The sequence below is a fragment of the Pelodiscus sinensis genome, chromosome 1 (assembly GCF_052426305.1).
Source record: "Pelodiscus sinensis isolate ZL-2025 chromosome 1, ASM5242630v1, whole genome shotgun sequence".
NCBI classification, from domain to species: domain Eukaryota; kingdom Metazoa; phylum Chordata; order Testudines; family Trionychidae; genus Pelodiscus; species Pelodiscus sinensis.
This window is the reverse complement of record NC_143052.1, coordinates 111,554,933-111,582,892: the sequence shown is the minus strand read 5'-3', so window position 1 is coordinate 111,582,892 and position 27,960 is coordinate 111,554,933. Positions and strand designations below refer to the sequence as shown.

Below are 27,960 nucleotides of genomic sequence, written 5' to 3'. Positions count from 1 at the left end.
GGGATCCCGCTAGGAGAAGAGTCTTGTTAAATTACAATATGATTGCTGGTAATATGCTGTCCACCAGCATGACGGTGGGATATTTTGACTTATTTCCCATTCCAACATTTGTTTTTCACCATGTTTCCCCTTCCTCTGTCATTGCTAAAAGTGATGAGTCTCAAAGGCAACTTGAGTGGAAGCCGTGTGGCCCATCAGACAAGGCTATGGATGTGAAACCAGATGGAGCTGGATCTCATGTTTGTTCTACTACAGACTCTTTGTGTTTCTCATTTCCTTTGTCTAACCTGGGTATAGTAATTCTCTACTCACTTTTATCAAGCTCTTTTACATCTATGGATGAAAAACATCTTATTATGAACAAATTTATTTGGGCATAAGCTTTTGTGGGCTGGAGTCCACTTCATCAGATGCACGTTGATGAAGTGAGTTCCTGCCCACAAAAGCTTATGCTCAAATAAATTTGTTAATTTTTAAGGTACCATAGGATTCCTCATTGCTTTTGCCAAAACAAACTAACACAGCAACCCTTCTGAAACACGTCATCATTATTATCGATGCTAATGCTTTCCAGGTAGGACTCAGCAAGATCACAAAACAATTCTGATGAGCGAAGAAATTCTGTGAATCATCCAACTGGAATTTAAGATTTGTTTTTCCATGAGGCACAAGAAAAACAAACTACCATCTTCAATTTCCAGCTGCCTCTTTAAACTGAGTTACCACTGAGTGAATGACGTCATCCCCATTTTCTACTGCACCTCTCCTACCCATCCTTTCATGAATGGGTTTGTGAGCAACTATCAGAATATCAGACAAGTCATCTTTTTTGTGTGGACAGTCCTCAATTTAATACATGAACACTACAAGGCTTACTCCTTTCATCACCGCTATTTGGGAAATGCCATACTCTTCCGTTTTGCCAATGTAAATGAACTACAGCTTTCCTTCTGTTGCGTGCATTTCTCAGGATTTACAATGTCCTGGGAACAATCAATGAGTATATTCTTATATGCACGGAGCATGGTAGTTATGGGCTGTATGGGGATAAATGCTTATGTATAGGAGAGCCCCTCTTGTGCATCTTACATGGCTGTTGGGAAAAAGCTAGCTATGAAAGGTGAAACTCCTTTGGGATTTCTCTCCTGCACAGTGATGCTGTATTGTGGTGGATCAATACCTTCCCCCATCAACACCTTTCAAGATCCATGGATCCTACACATGCCTATCAGAACATGTGGTGTACTTCAGCCAGAACACTAAGGCTGTGTCTAGACTACACCTCTCTGTTGACAGAGAGATGCATATTAGGCTAATGAAGCGGGGATTTAAATATCCCCTGCTTCATTAGCATAAACATGGCTGCCGTTTTTTTTTTTTTAAATGGAGCTTTTTTGAAAAAACCCCCAGCAGTCTAGATGCGGATTTTTCGAAAACACAGCCCTTTTTCAAAAGATCCCTTATCCCTCATAAAATGAGGTTTACAGGATCTTTCGAAAAAGGGGTTGTATTTTTGAAAGATCTACATCTAGACTGCCTTTTTTTTGGAAAAAGCTCCATTTCGAAAAAAAGCAGTGGCCATGTTTATGCTAATGAAGCACGGGATATTTAAATCTCCGCTTCATTAGCAATTTCAACGTGCCTAATCTACATCTCTCTGTCGACAAAGAAGTGTAGTCCAGACATAGCCTAACTGTCTCTGTAACAACAATAGGGTTGAAATGAGACCCTATACTCTTGAATAAATTCACACAGGAAATAATTAAAACATCCTAGCACCTGTGGCTGAACACTTTTCACTCTATGTCTGACCTATCAGTCTTCATCTTCAAAGGAAACCTACACAACGCTTTCAAAAGATGAGCCTGGGAACTTATTTATAACTTTGCTAGACACTAATAATTGTGGTCTTAAAAACACTGGATGTATGGCTTATTACAACAATCTGTAACCCACTAACCCTCTTTTTCGGCCTATCACCTCAGGAGTGTTAGGGTCACTTGACATTGAATTATATTATGTGCTAACTAATGATGCTAAACAGTCTGTTCCACCTTGTGTTAAGCTGTGACACACTTAGCACCTTTCCCAAACCTGAAGAAGAGCTCTGTGTAGCTTGAAAGCTTGTGTCTCTGACCAACAAAAATTGGTCTAATAAAAGATATTACCTCACCCATGTCTTGGGACTAACACAGATACAATGCTGCACACGTGATCTGCACTTCTCATTTAAAATAGCTGGGAGAAACAGCTACCTCAGGAAAAGGGAGCATCTGAGTTCACACAGTAATTTGGACTATCTGGGAAAAGGACTCCACAGGGTATTGTCTTTGGGTAAGGGCACATATGTGGGTATGAGAGAGGGACACGCTTCAAGCTGAAAGACTATACTGAGAACCAGAAAGAAAGCCTGAACAAGCTGGCAGAAACAGACAGTTTCTATGACCAAGAAAATGGTGCTACTTTAAGGTTTCTCCTATGTTTGGAGAAATAGGGCTTAGTAAATAAAAATGTCAGACTCCATCATCAATGTCTCCTCCTGGGATAACCCACAGGGGCCCAAACTTTGACAAACCACTTCGGTGAAAAGGGGTAAGAGTATTAGTGGAGCCTCCCCAGGAGCAGACCAGATATTGTCAGTGGGATCTTGGTGGTTAGATGTTTCCTGGATTATAAAGATATTTGATCAAATGTCTTATGACTATGTGACCAAACGGCAAACATACGGCCTTGTGAACAATGATTCAGGGGCTTGCAATGGGATAAAAGAGTACATTTTAGAATGGAGGTTAAGTAGAATATACTCCTGTAGATAATCTCCAACTTTAACTCCATCAACAAATGCAGTGCTGAGATGGAATTTAAGCTCCATAGTAAGGGAAGGAAAATAAAACAAAACACCAGTGCTGATAATTATTTCCTTTACTTACAAAGCACGTTCCCCAGAGACACTTCTTTTCATAACAGGATCTGAATTAAATGCATTCTTCAAGTCTGTTCCTCTCTCCACCCCTTTTGAGAATTCCTTTATCATTTCTCAGGAGACTTTTGATTGCTTCAGAGACCACTTGTTCTTCTTTCCAAAAGAGAAACTGATTTTGAATGAGTGAGTGTTCACAATGAAAGATAACCAGGAAACAGTGGAAAAAAAGTGGTTCTGTTTCTTAGATGAGGAACCTACCTGGATGGTCTCTGGAGGAGAGGAAAAGGGACACCTGAACTGCTCAGCCAAGAAGCTTAGTGAGAAGCAGGAGAAGTATAAGAAGAGGAATGATGTTTCATCAATTAGTCAATCACAAAAAGTCCCTGAAGGACTGTAAAATCCTTGGAAACTACTAATTGAGCACCACAAGGCTAAAGCTTGTCCAATTAGTACTGAGAGCTCGTTTCCAAAAAGCCAACTCGGGTTAGGTAAAAATATGGCCAAGGACATCAATTAGAAAGAGACGACCTGGTTTCCATTTATGACAAGGTCTCTTTAAACTACTGTGGTAATATTAACGGGCCTTAAAGTGCTTGCCATTTTCACTCATTTTAAGGCAACTTTACACCATGGGAGTGTAAATAGAGTGGTGTAAAGGGGCCTTAACAGAAATGAGAATCAGGCCCAAAGTAAGCAAAAAAGATTAAGAGATGGAGAAGCCAGCATATAACAGCAGAACTTCTTATGATGAAAGGACAAAGCTAACTAGTGCATTGGGATGCACGACGGAAGACTGATAAATGAAAGCAGAGGACAGTGGACTGGAGCTGATCTAGGAAATATTATGTGTTTTTTCTGAGTGGAGACAGCAATAAACTGATTATATATGTACACTTTCATTAACACATTCACTGCACATACGTTGAGGTGACAGAGTCATGTGATAAATGTATATACACCACATACAGGGAGATAAAAATAATAATTGGATAATTCAAGAACAAATTGCACAAGTATGTGACAAATTGCATGTAACAAATTGCACAAGTATGCGATTGACACATTTTCCATATAACCATCTAGTTTATCACATACCTGTAGCTGAATTGTTTGCCTATTAGACCATCTCCCTGGGACCCAGTCTGACATTTCAAACCCCTCAGCTGCTCCAAACATCTGCCCTTTTCTATTTTTAAAGTCATCTTGACAGAGAGACATTGTGTTCCATAAATATGGGTTCATAATAGCTGGTGAATGGAACAAGCATTATGCAGAAGACCCATTATAGGCAAAATCAAGTCTATGCCCCTTTCAAAGTCAGGTGACCTTTTCAAGTCTCAAATGCTTTCTGTTTTCCACTCCCAAGAAACAACATGTACATCTATTCCCAGGAGTCCATTAACACTTCCCTGCACATGTTCAGGTTTTTTAAAAACAACTGGCACAGCTGTAATATTCTGGATTTCTCATAAGCACAGTAGGCAGGAACCTCACTCTGAAGCATATGTTCAAGAAAATGGTTCATTCCTATGCTAGAAAAGGCAAACCAAGCTTTCTTCAGTGGTAGCTGGTTGTACTGCTAAATGGGCATCCAAATTCAGATCACTAGGTTTCTCATCACCTCTCAGGCTAACTGTGGTTGGAAGGGCTATGGAAGCAGCACTCTTAGCCTCTTGGGACTCAAGAAGGGATGCGGGAACAGACTGGTCAGGTCATAGGCCAGGAGAGTTTGTTACAAGAACAGGCAACAGAAGACATGTTTTCTCCTGGTGGGGATTTCTTGGTCTGACATCAAACCAACCTTCGCAAAACAGATTCTATACTGGCCTCTTCACTTTTCTGGTAAATGGCATGTATTGTTTTCCTGGCTGGGAACAATAAGGGCAAAAGTACAACCTCTTACCAGACAGGCTGGGACGTATTTTGCATCCTAAGCATCCTGAGTGAGTCTGCTTCTCTTGGGAAACACCATCTGGTTTAATACTGAGTTCTAGTTAAATTAAAACATTTTGAGTTGGTCTTGCACTATTTAAACAGTATTTCTTGATTTAAAATATCATTTCCAAATAGTTCTAAGAATGTTTCCACATCCCTGCTGACGCTTCTAAGTGTCTTTTCAGCAAGCGATAGCAGGTGAGCCCAAGAGCAACACCACTCGATGTACTGAAGCCTGCTCCACACAATGGTTTGTAGAGTGCAGAAGGGAACTCCCCATCCATTCTGGCTCCTGTTGTTCTCAGGCTTCATGCAGGGATTCTGGGTAAAGGAGAAACCTCTCCCCTCTGCCCCCTGGCCATTAATTTGGAAACAGCACTAACTCTGCAGCTTTGTAGTTGGCAAACATGCCCTTACAGGGCCTGGAGAATGGCTGCATCAGAGCTGTCCCTTGAGCAGCTGATATTGTGCTAGTGACCCAGGAACTGCAACTGACCATGAACACACCAGCAAAATTGGCCATAGAAGAAGGGTTGTCAATTACACACCATAAACAGAAAAACAGAGATTATTGTTTCCCCTCTAGTCTAGCAATTCTTGACATTCCACGAAGTTTCTTATCACAGTAACACGCACATAAGTTTCAGGCACAAATGTTATTTCAAGTTGATGGTGTCCTTTTAAACTGAGGCAAAACCAAATATGAGGGATCAGTCCAGAAACTGCCCTGCATGTGCAAATCAGTAACTCTGAAGGTAGTCTCTGCATCAGACAGTGTTTGTTTTTCCAGATCAAAGTTGCATGGCACTATGCGGGACAAGAAGTAAGGAGGCTGCTCCAGTTTCCTGTGTTCAGGCCATTGGAAAATCTCCAGGGAGTGCTGCAGGCCACCTAGATTTTGCTGCTTTCAAAGGAACTGTGTCCAAGCAATTTTGTGACTTCCTCTGCCCCCCCCCCCCCCCGCCCCAACATTTCCAGGTGGGCCATACTTGGAAACTGAGTGTGTGGCCTGAAGGTTGGGAGTTGCATATATGCCTGCTGTCAGTGGGCAAGCTTTGGTAGCTAGCAGACAGACAGGGTGGGAATATATGTTGGGAGGAGAGAGAATGAACTAATTACTGGGAGGTAAAATGAGTCTGAAATCATGTGCAGAGGCAATGTATAACTTCCAGTAGCTGGGAGTAACTTCCAGGTCCAGCTGGCAGTCTTCCCTGAGGAGCCATGAAAGTTTCTGCAGCTGGGGAACTGATTTGGTAAGGGATTTTTAAAACACTCAGGAGACAACTGTTAGAAGGCAGGTCTGATAGCAGACTGCGTGCAGCAGAGAGGAAGAAGCTTTCAGGGCAGGGACTTTTTGTTTTTTGCTTACACAAGCCCCACAACAAGGTCGTGGTCCATGACTGGAGCTCCTAGGAACTAGGGTTGCCAGATGTCTGGTATTCACCCGGACAGTCCGGTATTTTTGACCTGGTAAAAAAATTCAGAGAATACCGGACACCTGAGATGTCCGGTATTCTCTGAATCTTTCCCTGGCCAGGAGGCAAAAATGCCAGGCACCTGGAAACCCTACAAACACTCAGCGCCTGGCCTCCCCCCGAACCCTTCCCCAGCTCCCAACACCCCCAGGCTCAGCCCCCATGCTTACCTGGTTCCCCAAGGCTGCCAACACAAAATGGCTGCCGGCCAAAAGACCTAGGGGAAGCAATGCTTGCCATGGTTGTTAGTGCTCAGCCGCTCCCCTGTTCCTATTTTTTTGGCGTAATAAGTCCTTGGAGTCCTGTTTTTTTTGGTACCCCCCCTCTTTTTTTCCCCCTTCAACAGAATTTTTTTCCCGGTGTTCTTTTTTTGGCAGGGGGTATTTGGTATTTGGGGGTTTGGGAACCCTACTAGGAACTATACTAATACAGATAATTAATATAACAATAGCCTTTGGGAAGCAGGCGAGGTACTGGTACGTGTCAAGAAGAGAAAGGGAATTGGCAGCTGGGAAGGACAAGCTGGACTGGGGCATGTTCAGAGGGTTGAAAGCAACTGGGAAGAAGTTGGGACACTTGTGAAGGAAACTAGTGGAAGGGATCAACTGTGGCTAAGTATACTCCTCTGCAGTATCTGAGGAGTATCCTAGTGTTCAACACAACAAAGTGACATAACACCACAGAGTGAACAGTGGGCCTGTTTTACTTGCAGAAATTGCCATGTTCTGATGCAGACTCTCTCTCTGGGAGTAGGGACTTTTTAGGCCAGGTCTACACTCATAAGGGATGTCAAATCAAGATCTGCAACTTCAGCTACATAATTATGTATGTTGACTCCAGCATAATTATGTAGCTGGAGTGGACATACCTTGTTTCAGGTTTCCCCACTGTCCTCCAAATGCTCCCATTGGCTTCCCTTACCCCTCGCAGAAGCAGGAGAACTGGCTTCTGGCAGGGGCACCCTCTGAGTTCAATTTACTTAGTCTTAAGTAGACTCACAAAATCGAACTCCAGAAGATCGATTGTGGCAGTGGTGATCTTCGGTTTAGTGAAGACATGGCCTTAGTGTCAGTATTCAAATGGAATCTTTGGCTAAGCCTTTTGGTGGTGCTTTCCCAATGGCAATCAACCAAATTTACTGATCTATATACTCATTAGTTGTAGGTCACTGCTGAGCTGGTGCAGGCCTTTGCCGTTGCATTAATGTATCATGTTTAACAGATTTTATTCAATTCCCTGATCTTAGCTGGCAATCACTCCTCCCAGCTTGAAATGAGAATAAACATCTTTCCTTGTTTTCAGATACTGGCCATTATATTGCATTTCTACTATATCTAGGAAATAATGTTTGTCATTTTCAACACTGCTGTGCATGAGGTGTTATTTCAGACATTTTTGCTAACATAATGACTAGTCTGACACTAGACACTATTATAATATCTTATGAGTCAGAAGAATGAGACATGCTAGCTGGGCAGGCTGTGCTACAGCTTGGAACCAGGAACGTAAACAAGGATTTCAAGTCAAAGGGCTTTTCTCTTAAAGTTAGCTTGTTAAGCATATAATTAAAGCTCTTGTACCTCCGCAATAAGACATCAAGAATAGGTCAATTACTCCAAGCCAAAGAAACAAGCATTTTCTAGTGAGCTTGAAATAGCAGTTTTTAGTTTGTGAACCCTTTCAGCATCCCCCAAAGTGAGGGACAGATAACACCCGCTTGAGCTGAGTGTAGTGTGGGTAGGTGTTATGTAAGCTTCCCTAACCCAGCTGTGTGGAAACTCATTCCTGACCTTGTATATCCCATGCTCTTCCATTCCAGGGTCTTCCAAAGCCTTTTAATGCACTTTCATTCTGACCTGGAGTACCCTGTGGCATCCACATGCAGCTCTGCTAATAAATTTTAATTCTGACCTTGACTTCCATTTTTACTCCATTTGGAGAGACTTAAAAACAACTGCAAACATCTCAAAACTGATTTGCAGTGCCCCGTGTTAGTCTAGTGCTGAGGCTTCCATAAAACTTGGCTGGTGCATCTCAGTCAAATCCTAGAAAGCCACCTCTCATTCGATTCTTCTCTTAAGCTACATCTAGACTGCAGGCTTTTTGCTCAAGTAGCTTTTGTCGGAAGAGATCTTCCGCAAAAACTTCTTGTGCAAGAGCACCTCCACTCTGCAAAAGTGCATTGAAAAAGCGATGCGCTTTTGCGAAAGAGAGCATCCAGACTGCATGGACGCTCTCTCAAAAGTAAGCACTGATTGGTATGCATAGAAAGGCCACCAGGGCACCTGTGTTTTTTCCTCTTTCTGCGCAAAACCCCCTTCTTCCCGATCCACACATGCCTTTTTGTGAAAGAACTCTTTCACAAAAAGGCTTCTTCCTCATAAAACAAAAATGTGCTTGAGGTGTGGATGGCAGTTTTTCTGCAAAAACTCTGTAGTGTAGACATAGCCTTAAGCATTATGTGGCATTGCAACACTAAAATAGCCGCAAGTGCCCTCAAGCAGAGACTGAATGCAAGTCTCAAGAGGTGAAAGGCTAATTCACTAAATATTGACTCTCCTCCATAATCTGGCTACTGAAGAACTGCTGTAGGAACAAGGATTGGACAGGTGTTGTGTGGCAGCTGTTATGGGTTCAATTACCTCTGGGGGGAAAATTGTTCTTTTTTCCACCCCAAAGCTTGAAGGCCCTAGGACATTTGCCATGTGGGGATATGTCTTTTCTCTCATGAACAGACACACCAGGAGGGGATCTAGGTTTTTTTAGCTTATTATCAGATAGTTGGATAAAGATAGCTGGAGTGGATGAGAGTTTTCCCCTCCCTGAGCAAGGGAAGTGGCCTTTTGTGAGACAGTCTAGTCACACACTAATATTTTTTTCTTCATGTTTCTCCTTGCTTGAGCCACATCTGAGTTTTTACTATAGACTTCCTGTGGCCCACCTAAGTAATGAGAAGGAAGCAATGTTGCTCATAACTGAATTCCTCTCAGTTGTGCCCAGGGTTCCTGCTAAGCCATGTGGCAGCACAGCTTCACAGGTGATTAATCAGCCACACCCAGTCAGAGGCTCAGGGCTCCATGCATGGAGCTGATTAACCACCTGTGAAGCTGTGCTCCATAGAGGGAACACTGGCTGTGCCAGTGCTGTTTGGAACTGAATTCCTTTCAGTTGTGCCAGTGATAACTGATTCAATAGGACATGTACCAGTTCAACTATGTAATGTCACCCAGATTCCTTCAATCTAAATTCTGCCTCAGGAAAAAGCAGCATCATAGACTGCCTGTTAGCTACAACTAATTTTATCGGTCTCTTACAAGAGTCAAAACATGTCAGCTCGGCAGTCAGCTGTCTCAACTCAGCTTTTATTTTTTTTTAAATGTGTATGATTGTTGGTGTTTCTGAAAGCAAGGGACTGGTAACATTGGCTTTGAGTAAGGGACAATGCTTGCCCAGGCTATGAAACCTCCCCCAACAGTACTCCGCTGAAGCATCTTTGTCCTCTGATAGAGCAACTCTGGCTATTGCAGTCAGGCCTCAGCCTGCACACTGCTCTGCAAATGCAGGTCAGCCTTGACCTGCCTGTTTTCTTTTGTTGCATACAAAACCCAAAAGAAAATATTTACAATGTAGAGGAAGCAAAGGAGTAAATAAAGCAAAGTTTAAAAACACATTCACACTTAATCTACTCTTACATTTGCAAAAAAGACATCAGAACAACTTCCACAGCACCTGTGTCTTGGTCCCAACACCCTTCAAGAATACTCTTGTCTTTCAGGCACTAGAATGGGACTTAGGAGACTAACACAAAGTCTTTGAAAATAGAACACAAACTTTCTATCTTTATCTCGGTTTTAGCAAGACACAGCCCCTTCTCCCTGAGGGTTTGACTGTCCACTTCCTAACATGCCCTGCCTGGAATTTGTCCTTCCTCCACACATTTTCAGCTAGTGCCTTCCCCCTACTGACTCAGGATCCTGCAGGAGCCTTCTTACTACTCCAAAGTGTCTATAGGGATAGCTGCAGTTTCCCTACGTTTTTCCAGCTTACTACCAAGGCTTCCTGCCTCTGGCAGTTTCAGCTCCTCTCTCAACCATATGCCTCCCTATATCTTCTCACTGCCTTTTTATATTGGAATCACCTGATTCCTCTTGGGTAGGGCTCATGGGCAGCCACCCAGTTGTACCCAGATTGTTTCCCACACAAATTTCATCCCCCTTCCTGTGAGGATTCAAGGTGCCATCAGGTATGTGTGGATAGCTTCAACCAATGCTTTCCTTTCTGGTAGAGTAAGTAGAGATTTATTCATCTGTCAAAGGGTCCTTCCAGGACCACATTTATTACCAGCCCCTTGTCAGGGCTCACCTTCAGTAATGTTTTTAGTGATGTTACTGATATTAAGCAGGATTCCCACCCCATTGTAAGTTTCCTTTCCAATAGGCCAGATAGAGTGGCCTTCTCATCAGTCATTCTTTGTCAGGGAAATAACCTTCATAGCAGAAAACCTTGTACCCTGTAAACATTAATGTCAGCTTTTATATGCTGTAGCTGGTCACACACCACTGCTCTAGCAGATTTCAGCTTAATGTTGTTTGCAATCCAGGTTGCAAGTCAGGGAAGTGAGAGGCTGGTAAAAGTTGTAGGAGTAAGTGCTGGAGCTAGGGGTGCTGTGGCATCCTCTGGCTTGAAGTGATTCCCATCATATACAGGGTTTACAGTTTGATTCAATAGCTCTCAGCATCCCTAGTATACAAATTTTTCTCGTGCTCCTGGTTGTAAATTACATCACCATGGCCAAAACCTTTTATTTTTCAAATGCTTCCCCTTTTTTCAGTGGGAGGAAAAGTAAAAATAAAAGGGGAGGAAAGTAAAAATACTGGGAGAGGGGGGCAAGGAATCAACTCTCCTCTTAACTTCTACCTGCCACTTTTTCTTCCAGTATAAAAATGGAAAAAGGAAAAGCAAGGGAAAAAGTGAGTGTGTGTGGAGGGGGTTGTGGAAAATCTGCTCTCACGTTTAGGCTTTTTTTTTCCAGTGGCATAATAGTCACAGGGTGAAATGCTGGTCCTGTTGAAGTTGATACACATTTTACCACTATTTCACCTGCGACGTCAGTATTTTACTCAATGTTCGCTTTCTGTTATTTTCACTCAAAGACAGAGAGAAAGTTAAAAATGGAGAGAAAGTCTTACTTTTAAAAGTGCAAGTGCTAATGTCTATTTGCAGTATTGTTGTAGCCATGTTAGTCCCAGAATATTAGACAGCTAAAATGGGTGAGGTAGCATTTTTTATGGGACCAATTTCTTTGGTGAGAGAGACAAGCTTTCAAGCTACACAGAGCCCTTCTTCAGTTGGCGGCCTTCTTGGGGTACCGGCTATTAGGCTACATTGCTCTGTGGGAAAGGGCTGTTGCATAGATTCAGGTTGTTAGGCCATGCTGCCTTGGGCATGGGGGGGGGGGGGGGAAATGCCTTTGCCCTAGGCCTTGAACTGTGGGGTTCGCAAGGTCTGGGATCGTCCCACGGATTTAACCGTGGTGTCCTCCGACACTCTCTACCTGCCCCCGGATGGGACGGGAAGATATGTTAGTCAATGTCTGGAAAGTTACAATCTCAATTCTCCAAGGAAAGGTGATTCGAGTGGAAACAATGGTTATTATCGACAAGTCATAATCCTAATCTGAAATAATCCAAGGAATGAGTACCTCAAATTGACATGAAACCAATGGATGAGGAAGTAGTTAGAAGCAATGGGCCTGTGCCATGTGCCCTGGTTTACACGAGTGCAACTCCATGTGTTTCAGAACCATCACTCTTAATTTACATCCGTGTAAACACGTCCAAAATTAAACACTGGAGCCTCCTCTTTGCACTTAGCTGCCATAACTCTCCCTCACCTATGAGGATGAATTTTTCCCTAGCCACTCTGTTGCTGCCACATATGATTAATTATCAGTGATCACTATACAGCAATGGTGGGTAACCTGTGGCTCGTGGGACATGAGGCTTACTGGGGTTCCACCTGCGGTCCACAGACCCCCCCCCCCCCGGGTGTCCCCTTTTCCAGGTGCCTCTCGCACATTGGGGCACCAGAGCCCAACATTTCCTACACCTCCCCCTACCTCCCAGCACTTCCAGAGGAGCTGCAAATTGCCTGATTTGTGCACTGTCCAGCTCCTCCCCCTCCCTCCCAGAGCTGGAATGCTGTGAATCAGCTGTTCGCAGTGTTCCAGGTCTGGGAGAGAGGGAGAGAAGCAGGAAATTTGCATGCTCCAAAAGTGGTGGGAGGGAGGGAAAGGAGCAGGTAAGTGTGGGGCTCCAGGGCCCCATATTCGAGAGGTGCATGGGAAGAGGGTACAAAAGGGGGCTGCGGGGCCACAGGTGGGCTATGGGTTGCTGCAGCCCACTGAAGTGAAGGAGGGCCACTCATGCAGTCCACCCAGTATTTGCTGTTGCCCATACCTGCTATAGAAGGTTATGAAGCTAACACTTCTCTGTCCTTTGCAATGCATCCAAGCCCATCAGCTCAGGCTATAATAGATCATTCTATGAGTTGGACTCAGATTTCCCTAAATTCAACCACTTTAATCGCATAGATAAAATACAAATAAACATTGTTAGCCATATTCATACCTGGCATAGCTAGACCAACTAAAACACAGTTCCAAGTGGGATGAATTTGACCAAGTGTTATCAGATGGAAATTATTAAATACAACAGTAACCTAAAAAAGGAAAAACTTGTACGCTATTCCATGCAACCAATTATATTCACAGAACATCAAGGTTGTAAGTTAGCACTCAAAGTTAAACTTGCCCACACAATTTTCTTCTGCTGCACCTCAAATTGGGCAATTTTTTAATGTTCTCACACATTGGGAATTTGCCAACAACTTTTGACATCAAATGTTGACAGATTAGATCCTCGGGATTTATCCAGGCAAAATTCTTAGTGACTTCAATGAGTTTTGCCTAAGGATCACAGAAGTGATGAAGCTCAATATGGGAACCAATGTTCCAAAAGCTTTTTCCAAACTACATGCTAAACACAGACTGCAGCAACACAAATCCAAGAGAAATTTGGAACCTAAACTGATGTATCAGCCAGCAATGAGCTGGTGCTCGATGTGGTGTTCTTTCTTCCCTAGAGAGGATCAATATAAATAGTGGACATTTGCACAGTCTCTCCATAGCTCTGTCACTCATATCTGAGGAGAATAACTTCTGATAGGTTGCCTGTTCCTAGGGAGCATCATTACACTCCCTTTCAGAATGCCTACAACGGTCTGAGTTTGTAGCTCATCTTTTCTTAGTTACCAGATGATTATTTTCCACATCAGTGGACAATGATAAAGATAGATGCTGCTATACACGCTTCTTCTTTAGAGCAGTTTTTGACAGATAATAAATCATTCCATGACATGGGCTTTTATTTCCTGGTATTTATGCAACAGAGGCAAAATGTAATCAGATTGTAGGACACTATTCTTGAGTTGCTATTTGGTTAGCTAAGGAAATGAGTTGACAAAAGCTTCATTTTCAACCTGTGATGTGGCTCTTAAAACTTTTATACAGATTTCTACTTTCATATGCTGTGTTCTGACATCTTCCAAAATAGCAAACTGCCCTATAGTATCCATCCACTGTTCTGCTGACTTTGTCCAACAGTGTTCATTTGAAGTATAATGAGACACTTTTTGCTAGAGATGTACTGAAGTAAATCATGATTAACTGAATTAACGTCACTGCAATTATTCAAAATTTATTCTGGTAAAAATAATAGGAGATTTTGACCCACTTTATACTTTTTGGCTGTGTCTAGACTGGCATGATTTTGCGGAAATACTTTTAACGAAAAAGTTTTTCCGTTAAAAGTATTTCCGCAAAAGAGCGTCTAGATTGGCACGGATGCTTTTGCGCAAAAAGTGCTTTTGTGCAAAAGCATCCGTGGATAGTCTAGACGTGATTTTGCGCAAGAAAGCCCCGATCGCCATTTTAGCCATCGGGGCTTTTTTGCACAAAACAGTTCTTCCCTGTCTAGACTGGTCCTCTTGCACAAGTATTCTTGCGCAAGAGGGCTTTTTCCCAAGCGGGAGCGTGAAAGTATTTGCGCAAGAAGCACTGATTTTCTACATTACAAAGTCAGTGCTGTTGCGCAAATTCAAGCAGCCAGCGTAGACAGTCTTGCCAGTCTACATGCACCCTTTGGCAATAAAATCAGAAGTTAAAACTCCAGTCATCTGAAGAAGTGGGCTACCAGTACATACCATCTACATGTTTTGTTAGTCTATAAAGTGCTACCAGACCATTTGTTGTTTTTTAAGTTTAATCAGATGATGTTAGTCTAAAAGAACAATTGGAATTGAGCCTGAAGTCTGAAAAAGTTCCTCTCTAAAACTACCATCTAATTTTTCCATTATGAAGCCTTGATCTGTTATTTTCACATCTCGTTTTGATTTATAAACTGGTCAAACTACACTTTTCCAAGGCCAGCTCTACAAGTTCAGCTGCACAACCTGATTGTGGAAATCTACCTGTTTTCTTTCTGCTTCACATGTGATATTACGGCACCATGTTGGCTTTACTGGGCTGGCAATTTCTCTGTCAGTACAGTGAGCATATATGATTCAGAAGTCATAGAGTTATCTGATACGTGAAATAAACAATTCAGTTGTCCTACTCTTCTGCCTAGAATCCTCATCGAAGCACACTAAACATACTACACAGCATTCAGCCTCAAAATTTTGTTTTCAAAGGAGGGCACAGGATTTTCATTAAAGTCAGACAAAGTCTGCAATTCCTACTGGAGTCATTGGGGCTTACACATGGTGTAAATCCAGGCACAATATGATCGAAGAGGAGTAATTCAATGCACATTGAGGGAAAAGTGGTGGCCTCTGTCAGTATATTGTTCAAAGAAGTCAACTGATTTCATAGACCTTGCAAGTTATCCCAAGATAACTGGTCAGGTTATTATTCCTGATGTTGCTATTTTTGGTGCCCTAAAATATTTCTCTCTTCATAGCCTGTTCCCTGTATTCCCCTCACTTTTGGCCAGATTTTTACAAGTACACAGAGCCCTGTTGTGCACTCAAATGCAACAGCAGATTTTTTAAGAGTTACAACTCAGCATTTAGCAGCTCCCATTCCTTCTTAAAGTTTTACCTTGTCAGCTGAAAACTCATTCCCTAGTCTGCTTTTCTCAGTAGATAGTCCTGCTTAAAATGGTCAGCTTTTGATAAAGTTCCTTGCGCTCCACCAAAGAAAAAACACTCTATTGCTTGTGCTGAAATCACCTGATCACAACATACCACCATCCACAAGAAACACTGGGGGTATGTCTACACTACCCTCCTAGTTCGAACTAGGAGGGTAATGTATGCATACCGCACTTGCTAATGAAGCCCGGGATTTGAATTTCCCGGGCTTCATTAGCATAAGCGGGGAGCCGCCATTTTTAAATCCCCGCTGCTTCGAACCCCGTGCAGCGCGGCTACACGGGGCTCGAACTAGGTAGTTCGGACTAGGGTGCCTATTCCGAACTACCGGTACTCCTCGTTTCACGTTTCACGAGGAGTAACGGTAGTTCGGAATAGGACCCTAGTCCGAACTACCTAGTTCGAGCCCCGTGTAGCCGCGCTACACGGGGTTCGAAGCAGCGGGGATTTAAAAATGGCGGCTCCCCGCTTATGCTAATGAAGCCCGGGAAATTCAAATCCCGGGCTTCATTAGTAAGTGCGGTATGCATACATTACCCCGCTAGTTCGAACTAGCGGGGTAGTGTAGACATACCCAGGGACAGTAAGGGAAAACAAGAAAGTCTGATGTCAGTGGAATAGCCTATCTATTGCTAGTTCACTAGAGAATTAATAAGTTCATCCTTGAGTAAAGATGACAACTGGTCAATCAGATGCTACAGTCATCTCTGTGACGCCTAAGACTGTTTCCTTTTAAACTGTGTAAGATTTTAATTTCAGAATTTGAGCAATTTTTTCCTGTTCACAATCTGCCCTTTCTTCTGGGCTCTCTCTTTGCCTTTATTTGGTCTTCCTTACATTCCTGTTGTGAATCAGGCAAAAATCTTGATGTGCAGCCAAAACCCCTTGTAGTTGTCACCATTTAATGTACTCTCCAAGCCATTCCTACATAGTTTGGAGGGACGATACATTGATTTCCACTGCTTTTCTTGCTAAACTACGAGGATCTGACTTTCTCCAGGCATCAGTTTAAACAAAGCCCTGGAATTTGATTAGACCTTGGTATTTTTGCCCCATTAGATAAGCTATGAGTCCTTGTTATAATTTACATTAAAGTGGATATGATTTTAAGTGGGAAAACTAGCAACTTCTAATCACAAAATGCTTTTGCTGTCAGTAAATGAAGCAAAGTCTGTTGTAGGCCACATGTGTGAACTCCAATGAAATTGGTGGGGTTGCACCCTTAGGTACATCTACACTCCACCCTTACCTTGAAATAAGCTACACAATTTGTATTACGCAAATTGCGTAGCTTATTTTGAGTGTATTTCAAAAGAGCGTATTTCATAATTTGGCGCTGTCCACACAGTGTCAAGTTTCAAAATAACTCACTATTCCGAAATTCCCCTTAATCCTTGTGGAACAAGGGTTACCGGGACATTGGAATAAGCCACCCGTTATTTCGAAATTTATTTTGAAATAAAGGGCTGCTACAATAGATGAATAATAGCTATTTCGGGAGACTTCTGGTATCCCAAAATAGCTCTGCAGTGTAGACATAGCCTTGTTGACAGTAGAACTTATACCAATCAGAACTGTGAAAGGGAGGGAGAGAGAAAAATGTAGCATGGCAAGAGCCAGGAATGGCAAATCACTTTTGCCTGGACTTTCAGAATTCTAGCCTTATATCAGTGAAGCCAGTGCTTTTTTTGTGACGGTACTGCCCAGTACTCAATACCGGCACCTCCAGTGAGAGCTCAACAACCTTTCTCCTGGAGTACCGGCACCATTTTTTTTTTTAAACAAAAAAAGCGCTAAGTGAAGCCAATGAGAGTTTTGCCATTGAGCTTCAGCAAAGGGAGAATCTGGCCTTTGCTGAGGTTCCTGTTTCTACACAGTGCAATGCACAAGAATTCCAGCCTGTATAAAGGATAAAACAGGGCGAACTCCCAGTTCCTGTACAACAGGAAGGGAAATCTCTTTGCTATCATGTTCTGCTCTAATTTGGAAGCTCAGCATCTGTTTTGTGGCATGGCGTGCTTTTCTCTCCTGGATCAAATTAATGTTTTCTTCCTCTGCAAAAAAGCCCATCAAGGAAAGGGCAACGACAAAAACCATCCATACAAACAGCCTCCAGATGCCTCTTCACCTCCTCCACTCCGCATCTGCTGTAATTGTTAAATCATGTTTGTTAATAACGCTGCCGCATAGCTCTCAGCCACTCCCTGAGAAATAGCAGATGAATGCAGACAGCTCTGTGAATGTCCCCTGAACAGATGTGAGAAATGAAAATCAATTAAACTGGTTCAGAAGAATGCCGAGGTCTCTTTTAGGAATATTATCAGTTGATGACTGTATAGAATTTGTAACTCTGGCTGCCTTCACTTGCTTATATCCATCTTTTCTCCTACTAAGTCCCTCAGTGTTTTGGCGCTTCCATTTGTTGGCCTCTCATCTTGGGGCTGTTAACACCCATCATAGCTCAGAGCATAGTGCAGAGGCGTCAGGAGAGTGACAGCAGATAGAAATATGATTAATGACATATGACCAAGGTCAGCAACTCCCCTAGGAGCAGACACAGACAGCCAATCCAAAAACCACCAGGCTGCAAGTGTGACTTTTCTTTCCTATGCCTTGTCTTCTCGGTTTCACAGGAGACAGATTCCCAGGCTAGAAGACAGACAGCTCTATTTAGAGAGCAGAAAGCCTCCCCGCTATGCTCTAGGATTGAGAGGAGACTGAAAGCTCATCTTTTCTGGTTTGGGCCTAGTTCAGGTAGACTACATGAGTAAGATTACAGAGGATGTAAAAACCGGTGACTTGCTGAGCATCACTGATTTATAGCAGCTGAGACTCTGGCCCAGTAATCAAAACAAATTTGTTATTTGCTATTTAGTACTGCTTTCAAGTCAGCTGACTTTGTCTCCAGCTAAAACAAAAAAACAAACAAACCTAAGCAAACAAAAAAAAATCCAACCAAACAAACCAACAACCAAACAGCATAACGAGACAAATACAGTGACAATAGTCACAAGATGATAACATCTCCTATTCAAGGACTACACACAGCTTTACATACACTAATCAATTATGTCTAACCACACTCCCATTTTACAGTTGGAAGAACTGAGTCAGGGAGAAGTGACTTGTTGAAGATTAAAATGTGAATCAATGTCATAGATCACACTAGAGTCCAGGTGTTTTAATTCTTAGTCCTATGCTCTGTCTATACCACCTCACGAATCAAGTGTTCAAATGTAATTGTCTGACTCACATTAGAGACAAACATCTCATAGCACACTCCACTGAAAAGTTACAAACCCAAATTTTAAACAAGATATTGCATTATGAAATGAATAGTACATCCATGGGGAAAGTACCTTCACACAACCATAAAAGGATTCTGTCAAGCTGCCTTCTTATTAATCAGAATCTCAACTTGGATTAAAAAATGTACATGTACAGCTGATATAGTTAACTCAAGTGACCCATGTGTAATTGATCCAGCGACACCTGCTGAAGTTTGTAGAGAGCCTGAAACAATAACACAGAAGTCTGAACAGCCCCATCACCTCAATGAAATGTTAATTGAGATGCTCATTGCTGATAATTTAAATATCAACATTGTTTACTAATTCACTGCTCATCAAAGCATATAAGAAGGGAGAGGAAAGATCACACTGTGAATACAAGTGCAATCTCATTTTGGTATCACATTTTGAACATCTGCACAAACTACTATGTTGTGTAGTTGAGACAGTAGCTTATTTTGTGGTTGGTCCTTGGAAGAGCTGCACCACCATGAATTTTAAATTTGACCCCTGATTATTAAGCTTAACACTGGCTTGAACACTGAAACTCTGCATAGTAGGTAGCATTCAAAACCTCCTCTCCCCTCTTAGATGGTCTCTTTTCTGTGGGATTATCCTAGTTTAGTTAGCACAGGGGTGGCCAATCCATTAACAAAGAGAGCTGGCAGAAAAAATGCGAAGAGCTGCACCTGAATCGTCAAGAGAGGGGGGGAAAAAAGGAAAGCCCCCCAAACGCCCCTGAATTGTCAAGCAAAAAAAAAAAAGATGCTGCCCCTCCCATTGGCTGCCACCAACTTTGATGCCATTTTTAATTGCTTCCAGACGGCTCCCCTGCTCCAGAGAGCACAGGGGAGCCGGGGGCCATTTGGAGGGGTGCAGGGGCAACTTTGCGAGCCGCACTTTTGGGGGGGGGGGGAAGAGCTGCATGCAGCTTGCGAGCTGCAGGTTGGCCACCCCTGTGTTAGAAGTACCACCTTTCCTTCTGAATTCAGCTTCTTTTGCTTAATTCTGTTGAATAATCAATCCACCTTTCTAGCAGACCCGCAAAGCACTATAAGCAATGTCCACTGAGGAAGAAAAGTGAGTCAGTCTTGGCTCAGTGACAAGAGAGCAGAAACTAGGGAAAGGTCAGTGGCATTTTGGCAGTGCGCTGTACTGCTATAAGGAAAGGAGAGCTTGGATTTGAGACCCTCGCCTCTCATTCATTAGACCACAATGGACAGGGGCTGTTTTGAGTTGTCAGGTGGCAGAAAGGTTTGGGGGAATGGGATATGAAAGATGGGGAATCTTCTCTGTATACGCTGTAAATACACCAAGAGTTTCTTCCCAACACATGAAGGACAGATATTCTAAACAATGACATATGCACTACCTATCATTACCGGGCAACCAGAAACATTTTTCTGAATCAGTTATCATACAAATTTAAACTCAGAACCATTATAAAAACCCTATCATTTTCATAGTATGATCTCTGTATTTGTACAACTGCAAATGGAACCACCAGCTTAAAAAAAAAGTCATACATATAAACAGAGAGGGCCAGATTATGAAATGCTAACTCACATGAATGAGCAGTTACCCACCCAGGGAATTTCATTTATTTCACTCAGATTTCTCAAGCAATTAATTGCTCATCAGTGGTACTATGGGATTCACAATCGGGCTGTGGAGGCCACATCCTACCCTAGCAGCGAATGGGGCAACCGTGCTGAAGAAAATAAAGGGAGAGTGCCCAGCTACTGCACTGGCTAGTGCACCCAGGCTACAATAAGGTTTAATTTGCCAGGCCTCCAATCAGCTAGCAAACATCATGTCATCTACAGCATTAGCTAGCTGGGGCTCATGCAGCCTCTTTTCAGAAGAGTACAAACGTGTGTTCCACACTGTGACTTGGCTGCTTGGCCTGTCCTATCCTGCTCTGCATTGCCAGGGTGATTCCTGTCACTAGCGTGTAGTCAGCATCACTCCACTTCTTCCCTACATCCCTCGCTGTGGCTTCTATCCATTGAAGCATGATAACTCTACGGCATTATTAGAAAGTTCAGTGTTCTGTTCGGAAGCCTGATCTTGTAATGAAAAAGAAAGCGATTAAGTGACTGTGGCAGTTCAATCGGTCTGGAGCCCTTTTCCCGGTGTCCGAACGGCGTCCCGTGCCCTCTGCCGCCTTAGTGTCCCCAAATTCCCGTGAGTTTTTGTTATCCCATACCCATACATTCAATAGTTTGATATGGGATTTTATGATCCCCTTCCATATATAGTGAAGAAACCTGTATACCTAGAAGGGGGTAAGGGGGCCCCGGGCCCTCCCTCTCCACCGGGTCCCAGCCCGGGTCCCTAAGGTGTAGAGATGAGTAATCCCCTAGCCGGCTGATGGGGCACGGCCTCGAAACTCATCAGCCCACGGGCGCCAATACTGCCCTGCCCTGGGCTGCTTCCTTCGCTGTCTTTGCCTTTACACCCACTGACCGGGGTTCCTACTGGGTTCTCCCAGGCCAGGTTGCCCTCGTGGAGGCGGTGGTACTCTTGCATCAGTCCGTCCTCCCCTTTGGCTCTGGGTTGAGATGACCCCTCTTCCCTTTGGAAGCTCCAGGACGCCCCAGCTTTGCCCTGGCTCTGCTGGTCTTGGCCCTTTTGAGGGGCCTGCCATGTTGCGTGCCGGCCGCACATTCTGCTGTGCCGGCGTTATGATGTCCAGCCATGTCACCCCCTCCTCGGGTTAGCCCGCTCTCTTTCCCCACTGGCGTCCCCAGGCGATGGGGCCTGTGTGAGCGGTGTGGTGTCCCCGCCTCTGCATGGCTTGCCTCGCCCTCCGGGAAAGCGGCGGCGGCTTTGCCGCTGCTAGTGCGGGGCCGCGTGTCCCCGTCACAGTGACAAACAACAAAGTGTCACAGAAAATGGTTACTCTTTAGATGAATCTAGTTAACAGCCGTTTTCTCAGTGGTCAGTATTGGAACCAATGCTATTTAAGATGCTAATTTTGTTAATGATTTGGAAGAAGAAACGGACAACAAATTAGTACATTTTGCTCATGACATTTCATTGTTTCATTCATGGACAACAGTGACAACCTCCAGAGGGACTTGCACACATTCTGGGACAATCTGAGACAAGCACCTACAAAAGTCATTCACATGTAGCTGAGCCAGCTAGAGGCAATGAGACACAGAAAACGGAACACAGCCTGCAGATGTGCTAGCTTTTGGTTCTCAGCTTCATCAGGATATCAGAGATTTGCCCCATATAAATGGAGTTTGTTAGCTTTCATTTTAATTGCCTCTCTTGGAATTGGCAAACTTAGTCGAGGCCTCAGGTCTGATTCATTCTGAAATTCTGGTAACCAAAAAGAGTCAATCTCATGCTCCTAAAACTGCAGCAGAGATGGCTATCTTTTGCTGACTCACAGAACAGGTACCAAACAGGATGCAGCTATACAAGGGTTACATCAAACTGCTTTGCTAATGTGCTTTAATCTTTTCTTGCCGGGACCACCTACAGGTAAGACACAATGGGCCTCTCAAAGTCAAATGCCTCTCAAAGTCAAAAGAAAGCCTCCTTTTGCCTTCTATGGCTTCACATCAAGCACCCTGTCAAATTAATCCTGGGTATTTTTTCTGAGACTTCATATAAAGGTGCTAATTGACTCATGGGGATGATTTTGTTTTTTTAATGTGAACAATTTTGCTTTGAGAACTACAGTTAGATCTCCAGACCCATTTCACAAATTATAGGCCACTGAGGTGCTATCTCCAACATTTGGTCATTAACTGAACCATAGTCTAACCTAATGATTTCTTCAGTCTAAATTCTCAAACTTCAGAAAAGGCCTCACAGAGGTGTCTAAATAAAAGTTGCTTGATTTGTAGAGAGATGGAGCACCGAGCGCTCCTATTTACTCCACCAGGCCTAGTTTTCTTCAGTAATGTGTCAGAGTCTCAGAGGGGCAGCCGTGTTAGTCTGTAAGTGAAAAAACTTAAAAAAACCCAAACAAGCACCTTAGAGACTAACAGAAAATGCAGATGGTGTCATGTGCTTTTGTGAGCACAACCCACTTCTTCACGTGAATGGAGTAAGGGGTCCAGTATTTGGCCATTGGTGTTAATTAACAATGTGCACTTTTGCTAAATCAAAAGCTTTGGCGGTATACTTACCAATGCTAGAGCTTGCCCCAGAGAAGCCCATCAACCTCGGATACTATTCTTACTTTGTTGCTCAAACAAACCATTTCAGTATCAACACATAGCCCATTATATGGTCCCAAAGGTAACTGTCTTTTGGATTTTGCTTGTTTGGTCTGAGGGGAAATAGGGAAAACCTTTTCCTCCTTGAGAGCTATTGATTTAATCAGCAATTGGCGCAATAATACATCGCTGTGGAAATATTTCACTGCCTCCCTTCCAAACTCAAGCAGTTGATAAAGCACATTTTAGTAATAAATGCAAAGAACAATGCACATGTCCTTTAACTGTATAACTGTTTGAAAGGTTTCCACCCTGACAGTTTCAGACTGTGTGACTTGTAAAGAAACATGCTACGTGAATATGCAGCCTGTGCTGATAAGGGGGTGGTGGTGGGAAGATCTGGATAATGTAGGGATATATACAAACCTGCTGCTGTCATGTAACCATTCCTCTTTCAGCAGCTCTGATTAGTCGAGATATTTGGTGAATTTCCAATTACTTTGCCCAAAGATGTCCTGAACTCTAACAGTAATTCCCTGAGAAGGAAAGTCTTAGGGCTTAATTTGACCCTGTCATAATCAGATGCAATTCCACTGACTTCAGAGGAGTGACAGACTGCCCTTTACTGTATAACTGGGCTGATTTGGCCTTTATACCATAGAGTAGTTCTGCTTTGGCTAGAAATCTCTGCTTTCAAAGTAATTAACCAGATGTCAACAGCCTGCAACTCTGAACTGCAATTAAATAAATGAATAGGAGGCAGATGTATATTTTAAAATGTATCCCTGTAAAAGGACTGCCAACAGCAAATAATGGTCTTTTTTCTTTTTAAGATCAGCATTTAATGCTAGTGTAACTGAAGTTTTGTGGATCAATACCAATTATTTTGTATGTATTTCACCCTCCTCCAGCTTCCTACATGAATACAACCATGATAATATATAAAAATTGTGGATGCCTGAGGATTGACCTGTTTTTCCTTGCAAGGAATCTCACTGCTACAAATTCTGAAGCATTCCTTCCTAGCTAAATGCCCAATGAGAGAGACAGAAGAAAGTTACTTACTGTTTCGGGGTTTCTCCTCATCCATGCCTTCATCTTCATTTTCTGGATCAATGTCTTCTGCTTGAGTTATCCAATCCAAATATCCCTTCAAGTCTTCCTCCAGCTGTTGTTTCTCCCGCAACTTCTGAAAGTCACCCCGAGCCTTTGCCTTCTCTCTTTCCTTGGAAAACTCCCTGGCAAGAAAGAGGGAGGGACAGGATGTGGTGGAAGAGATTGAAAAACAATGCGATTAGATTGGTTTGCACTGGAGATATGACGACCCCTATCTTGGACCCTCAGTTGCCTCTATTCATTCAAAATCACATTAATATGTATGTGGAGTGGTCCTTGTCAGATATACAGACATAAGAGTTGAAGTGTCTGGTTTCTACATACAAATGTTGGGGAGAAGCTAACTCTCAGCATTTGGTTAAGAATGTAACTGAAACTTACATATAATGTTTATGTAAATATTTTTTATTTTAATGCTTCGCCATATGCATCTTTTAACCAGTCACTTGTGAATATCTGTTATTATTACACTAGTTTAATCTGATGACCCATATTAAATGTCTGGCAATAATCTGACATCTGGAGAGAGAGACTGCAGGGTTGTTTTTTAGCCAGATCTCAACCTGATTGCCTAAACAGAAGCGCATTTGCACCTCAGTTGGTGCAACTGAGGTTAATTAAATGCACCCACAATTCTGTTCACACATTTAATTGAGGGTGGAAAACTGCCACAGCACAGGATGCTTTATTTGAATATTTAGGTTCATGTGTTTTGCCATAGGTTTGCAAAACTAGACACTACCACCTGCTTCCCCCTGGCCAGAAGAAAGCATTTGCAAATCCACAGTTTGGGGGACAACCATTAAGAATAACGGTTACAGCCAGAGAACAGATTTGGGGTGAGCATTTGGCAGCTTGATGAAAAGCCATTATATGCACTGGCTGCGTCTAGACTGGCAAGTTTTTCTGCAAAAGCGCAAGCTTTTGCGCAAAAACTTGCTAGCTGTCTACACTGGCCGCTTGATTTTGCGCAAAAGCACTGACGTTCTACTGTCCGAAATCAGTGCTTCTTGAACAAATGCTTTGACGTTCCCGTTCGGGCAAAAGCCCTTTTCCGGAAATGTTTTTGCGCAAGAGGGCCAGTGTAGACAGCTAAAAACTGTTTTGCGCAAAAAAGCCCCGATGGTGAAAATGGCGATCAGGGCTTTCTTGCGCAAAACCGCGTCTAGATTGGCACGGTCGCTTTTCCGCAAAAAGTGCTTTTGCAGAAAAGCGTCTATGCCAATCTAGATGCTCTTTTCCGCAAATGCTTTTAACGGAAAAACTTTTCCGTTAAAAGCATTTGTGGAAAATCATGCCAGTCTAGACGTAGCCACTATGTGCTTAAACACAAGACACCATCTTGCTTATCTGACTGTTTTGATGGGTCTTAGGAGGACAATCTCCTGCTTCCTCTGTGGACAAAGTAACTTTTTCTGAATAAGCTGTTTCTGGAGGTTCTATAGAGCTCTCTGGTTAGATACTGGACTTCTTTCACTAGAGGACATCAGATGAAACTGTGGCATGCCTTTGGAACCACCACCAGGCAGATTTGAACCTGGGATCTCTGAAGCAGAGTATAGGAGCCTTAACCCTCTGAGCTAAAAGCCAGCTGGCTCCCAGCCAAAGACATAGAAGTCTCTTGATCTTTACTGTTGCTGTGGATCAACTGTGACTTGCAGTAATTGAACTAAACTCTGCACTGTTTCGTACCACCTGTAATCATTCACTAGGCTGACTGTAAAATGCCTACTTTGTGCAGCTGTTAAAGGCTATATGAGATACAGGCAGTGGAGAATCAAGCCCACCATTTCTGAACCATCCCCACTCATACTTTTTGGCTAGTTAATCTGTATCCTTTTGATGATACTGCCAACAAAGGGTGGGGGGGGTTCAAATGCACTTAGCTTTGGTCTATTTCTGCCCCCATTGAAGTCTACGGGAATTATATCATTGAAGCCAAAGGAAGCAGTTAGACTAAAGCTAAACACCTTTGAAAGTCCCAAACATGTCAATCAGTGCCAGGTGCAGTGTCCTACGGGTAACTCAGATGGAGTTGGGAGAGGAAGTGCTTCCCTTTCATCTAGGATGCAATCAAAGGCCAATGAAATCACCGGAAAGGCTCCCAATGACTTTTGTGGGCTTTGAATCAAGCCCTTTGTGAGACCTGACTCTCGCCTGGGCAGCAAGAGAATAAACAAAAGGAAAGGTCTTCATGAATTCGACAAACATGCAGAGTTCCACTTTGAAACAAAGTATGCCTGCATGGTCCTCTCCTCTGCCATCTTGCTTGAGTTATGCCCCTCTTCATGGGATTGTGATAATGAAGAGTTCAAAGTGGAAAGTAGCTGTGTTGGGCCCTCGGGACTAAAAATAGCTTCACAATAAGTCCTGGGAGAAAGCTTTGCCATATGTCAGAAGTGAAAAATCAAGTGTTCTTATCCTGAAAACCACAACTGTGTTGTCTGGAAATGTAAAAAAGATGGATGTTGAAAAAAATCAATCAATAATAACAATAATGCTTTCCACTTCTATAGCATCTCTCCTCTGAGACTCTCAAAAAGCTTTACCAACATTAATGAATTTAATGCTCAGAAAACATGACCTAGGGAACCACGATTAACCTTTATTTTATAAATAGGTGAACTGAGGAAAAGTAAGATTAAGGCCAGACACTTCCAACTTGAATGCCCAAAGGAAAGCACCTAAATCAGTGGCCTGATTCTCACAGGTGCTGAGCATTTGACACCACTGGAAACACATTTATTTAGGTGCCTAAATATGAATTTAAATGGCTAGATGTGGGCACACAAGTGTAAAAATGTTGACTTTTGGCATAAAGACTTGGCCCATGTCACACAAAATTACATGCCTGTACAAAGGGCCAATAAAAGCCTATGCACTACTTAAATCCTACTTAAAACCTCTTCAGAACCATATAAGTCCTACAGACACTGGGCACTAGCAGGACTTCAGGGGTCCCTAACTGGACTTAGGTAATAGACCTTGGTCTGGCCCCACAAATGGCCAAATTGAGACTAGAATCCAATAATGCCAATTCTTAGTCCAATGATCTAAATGAACAGTATTGGCACAGACTGTTCCCTTCACAAAATGTAAAGAGTGCTTCCCATTTCAGAAAACCTTCTAATGAAATGGTCTTAATCAAATGTGCTTAAATCTACACTGGAGTCACATTAAAACTTGACACTCGAGGGCTATGTGGACCAGGAAACTGCTAATGAAATTCAAAGCATTTCATATTTAGGAAGCCAGTTAGAATCCAGGCTAATTCGATTGTTAATGACCAACTGTTGTTACTGACTAAAAGCTATTTAGTATCCGATGTGAAATAAGCTGGTGATCTCAGTTCAGTTCCTAGGAGGCACATCCCCTACACCACCATCACATTTGACACTAATTGTTTTTATTGGCAATCTCAGCAGGGAGACCCAGGATCAAAGGAGTGTGCTCACCGAACTACCATTTCAAACCTACATGTGGTCTCCCCAGAACAACACTGAAATGCAATGGGAGAGTGGCATGGTGGAAGCTTACAGGAGTAATGCCATCCTCTTTTCAGTGGATAGACACCTTCAGTGGAGGGCTGCAAATGTGGCAATCTTTACCAGCATTCAGTTTACTAGAAATCTTTGCTTGGGTACAATCTCAACAAATGGAGTGTGTGGGGTAAATTCCTCTCAGTGTATATGAGACGGGGATGAGTCTTTTTGCCCTATATAATCTAGGAGAAAGCTTTTCTTTCCTGCTCTGATAACTGGATGCACAATTATTGTTCTATACCTCATTTCTTTGAATTCTCTGGTGCTCAGATCAGTGATGGAAAA

General features: G+C 42.9%; 1 protein-coding gene across 11 annotated transcripts in view; it reads right to left on the bottom strand.

The window, feature by feature from the left end:
• Positions 1–27,960, bottom strand: part of CACNA1C (calcium voltage-gated channel subunit alpha1 C) — a 630,647-nt gene that overhangs the window by 164,744 nt on the left and 437,943 nt on the right. For all 11 annotated transcript variants that reach the window (XM_089769299.1, XM_075896596.2, XM_075896633.2 and 8 more), the window contains one exon: positions 24,083–24,255. In XM_089769299.1, coding sequence (XP_089625425.1) covers positions 24,083–24,255 — 173 coding nt within the window. The remainder of the gene's footprint in view (positions 1–24,082; positions 24,256–27,960) is intronic.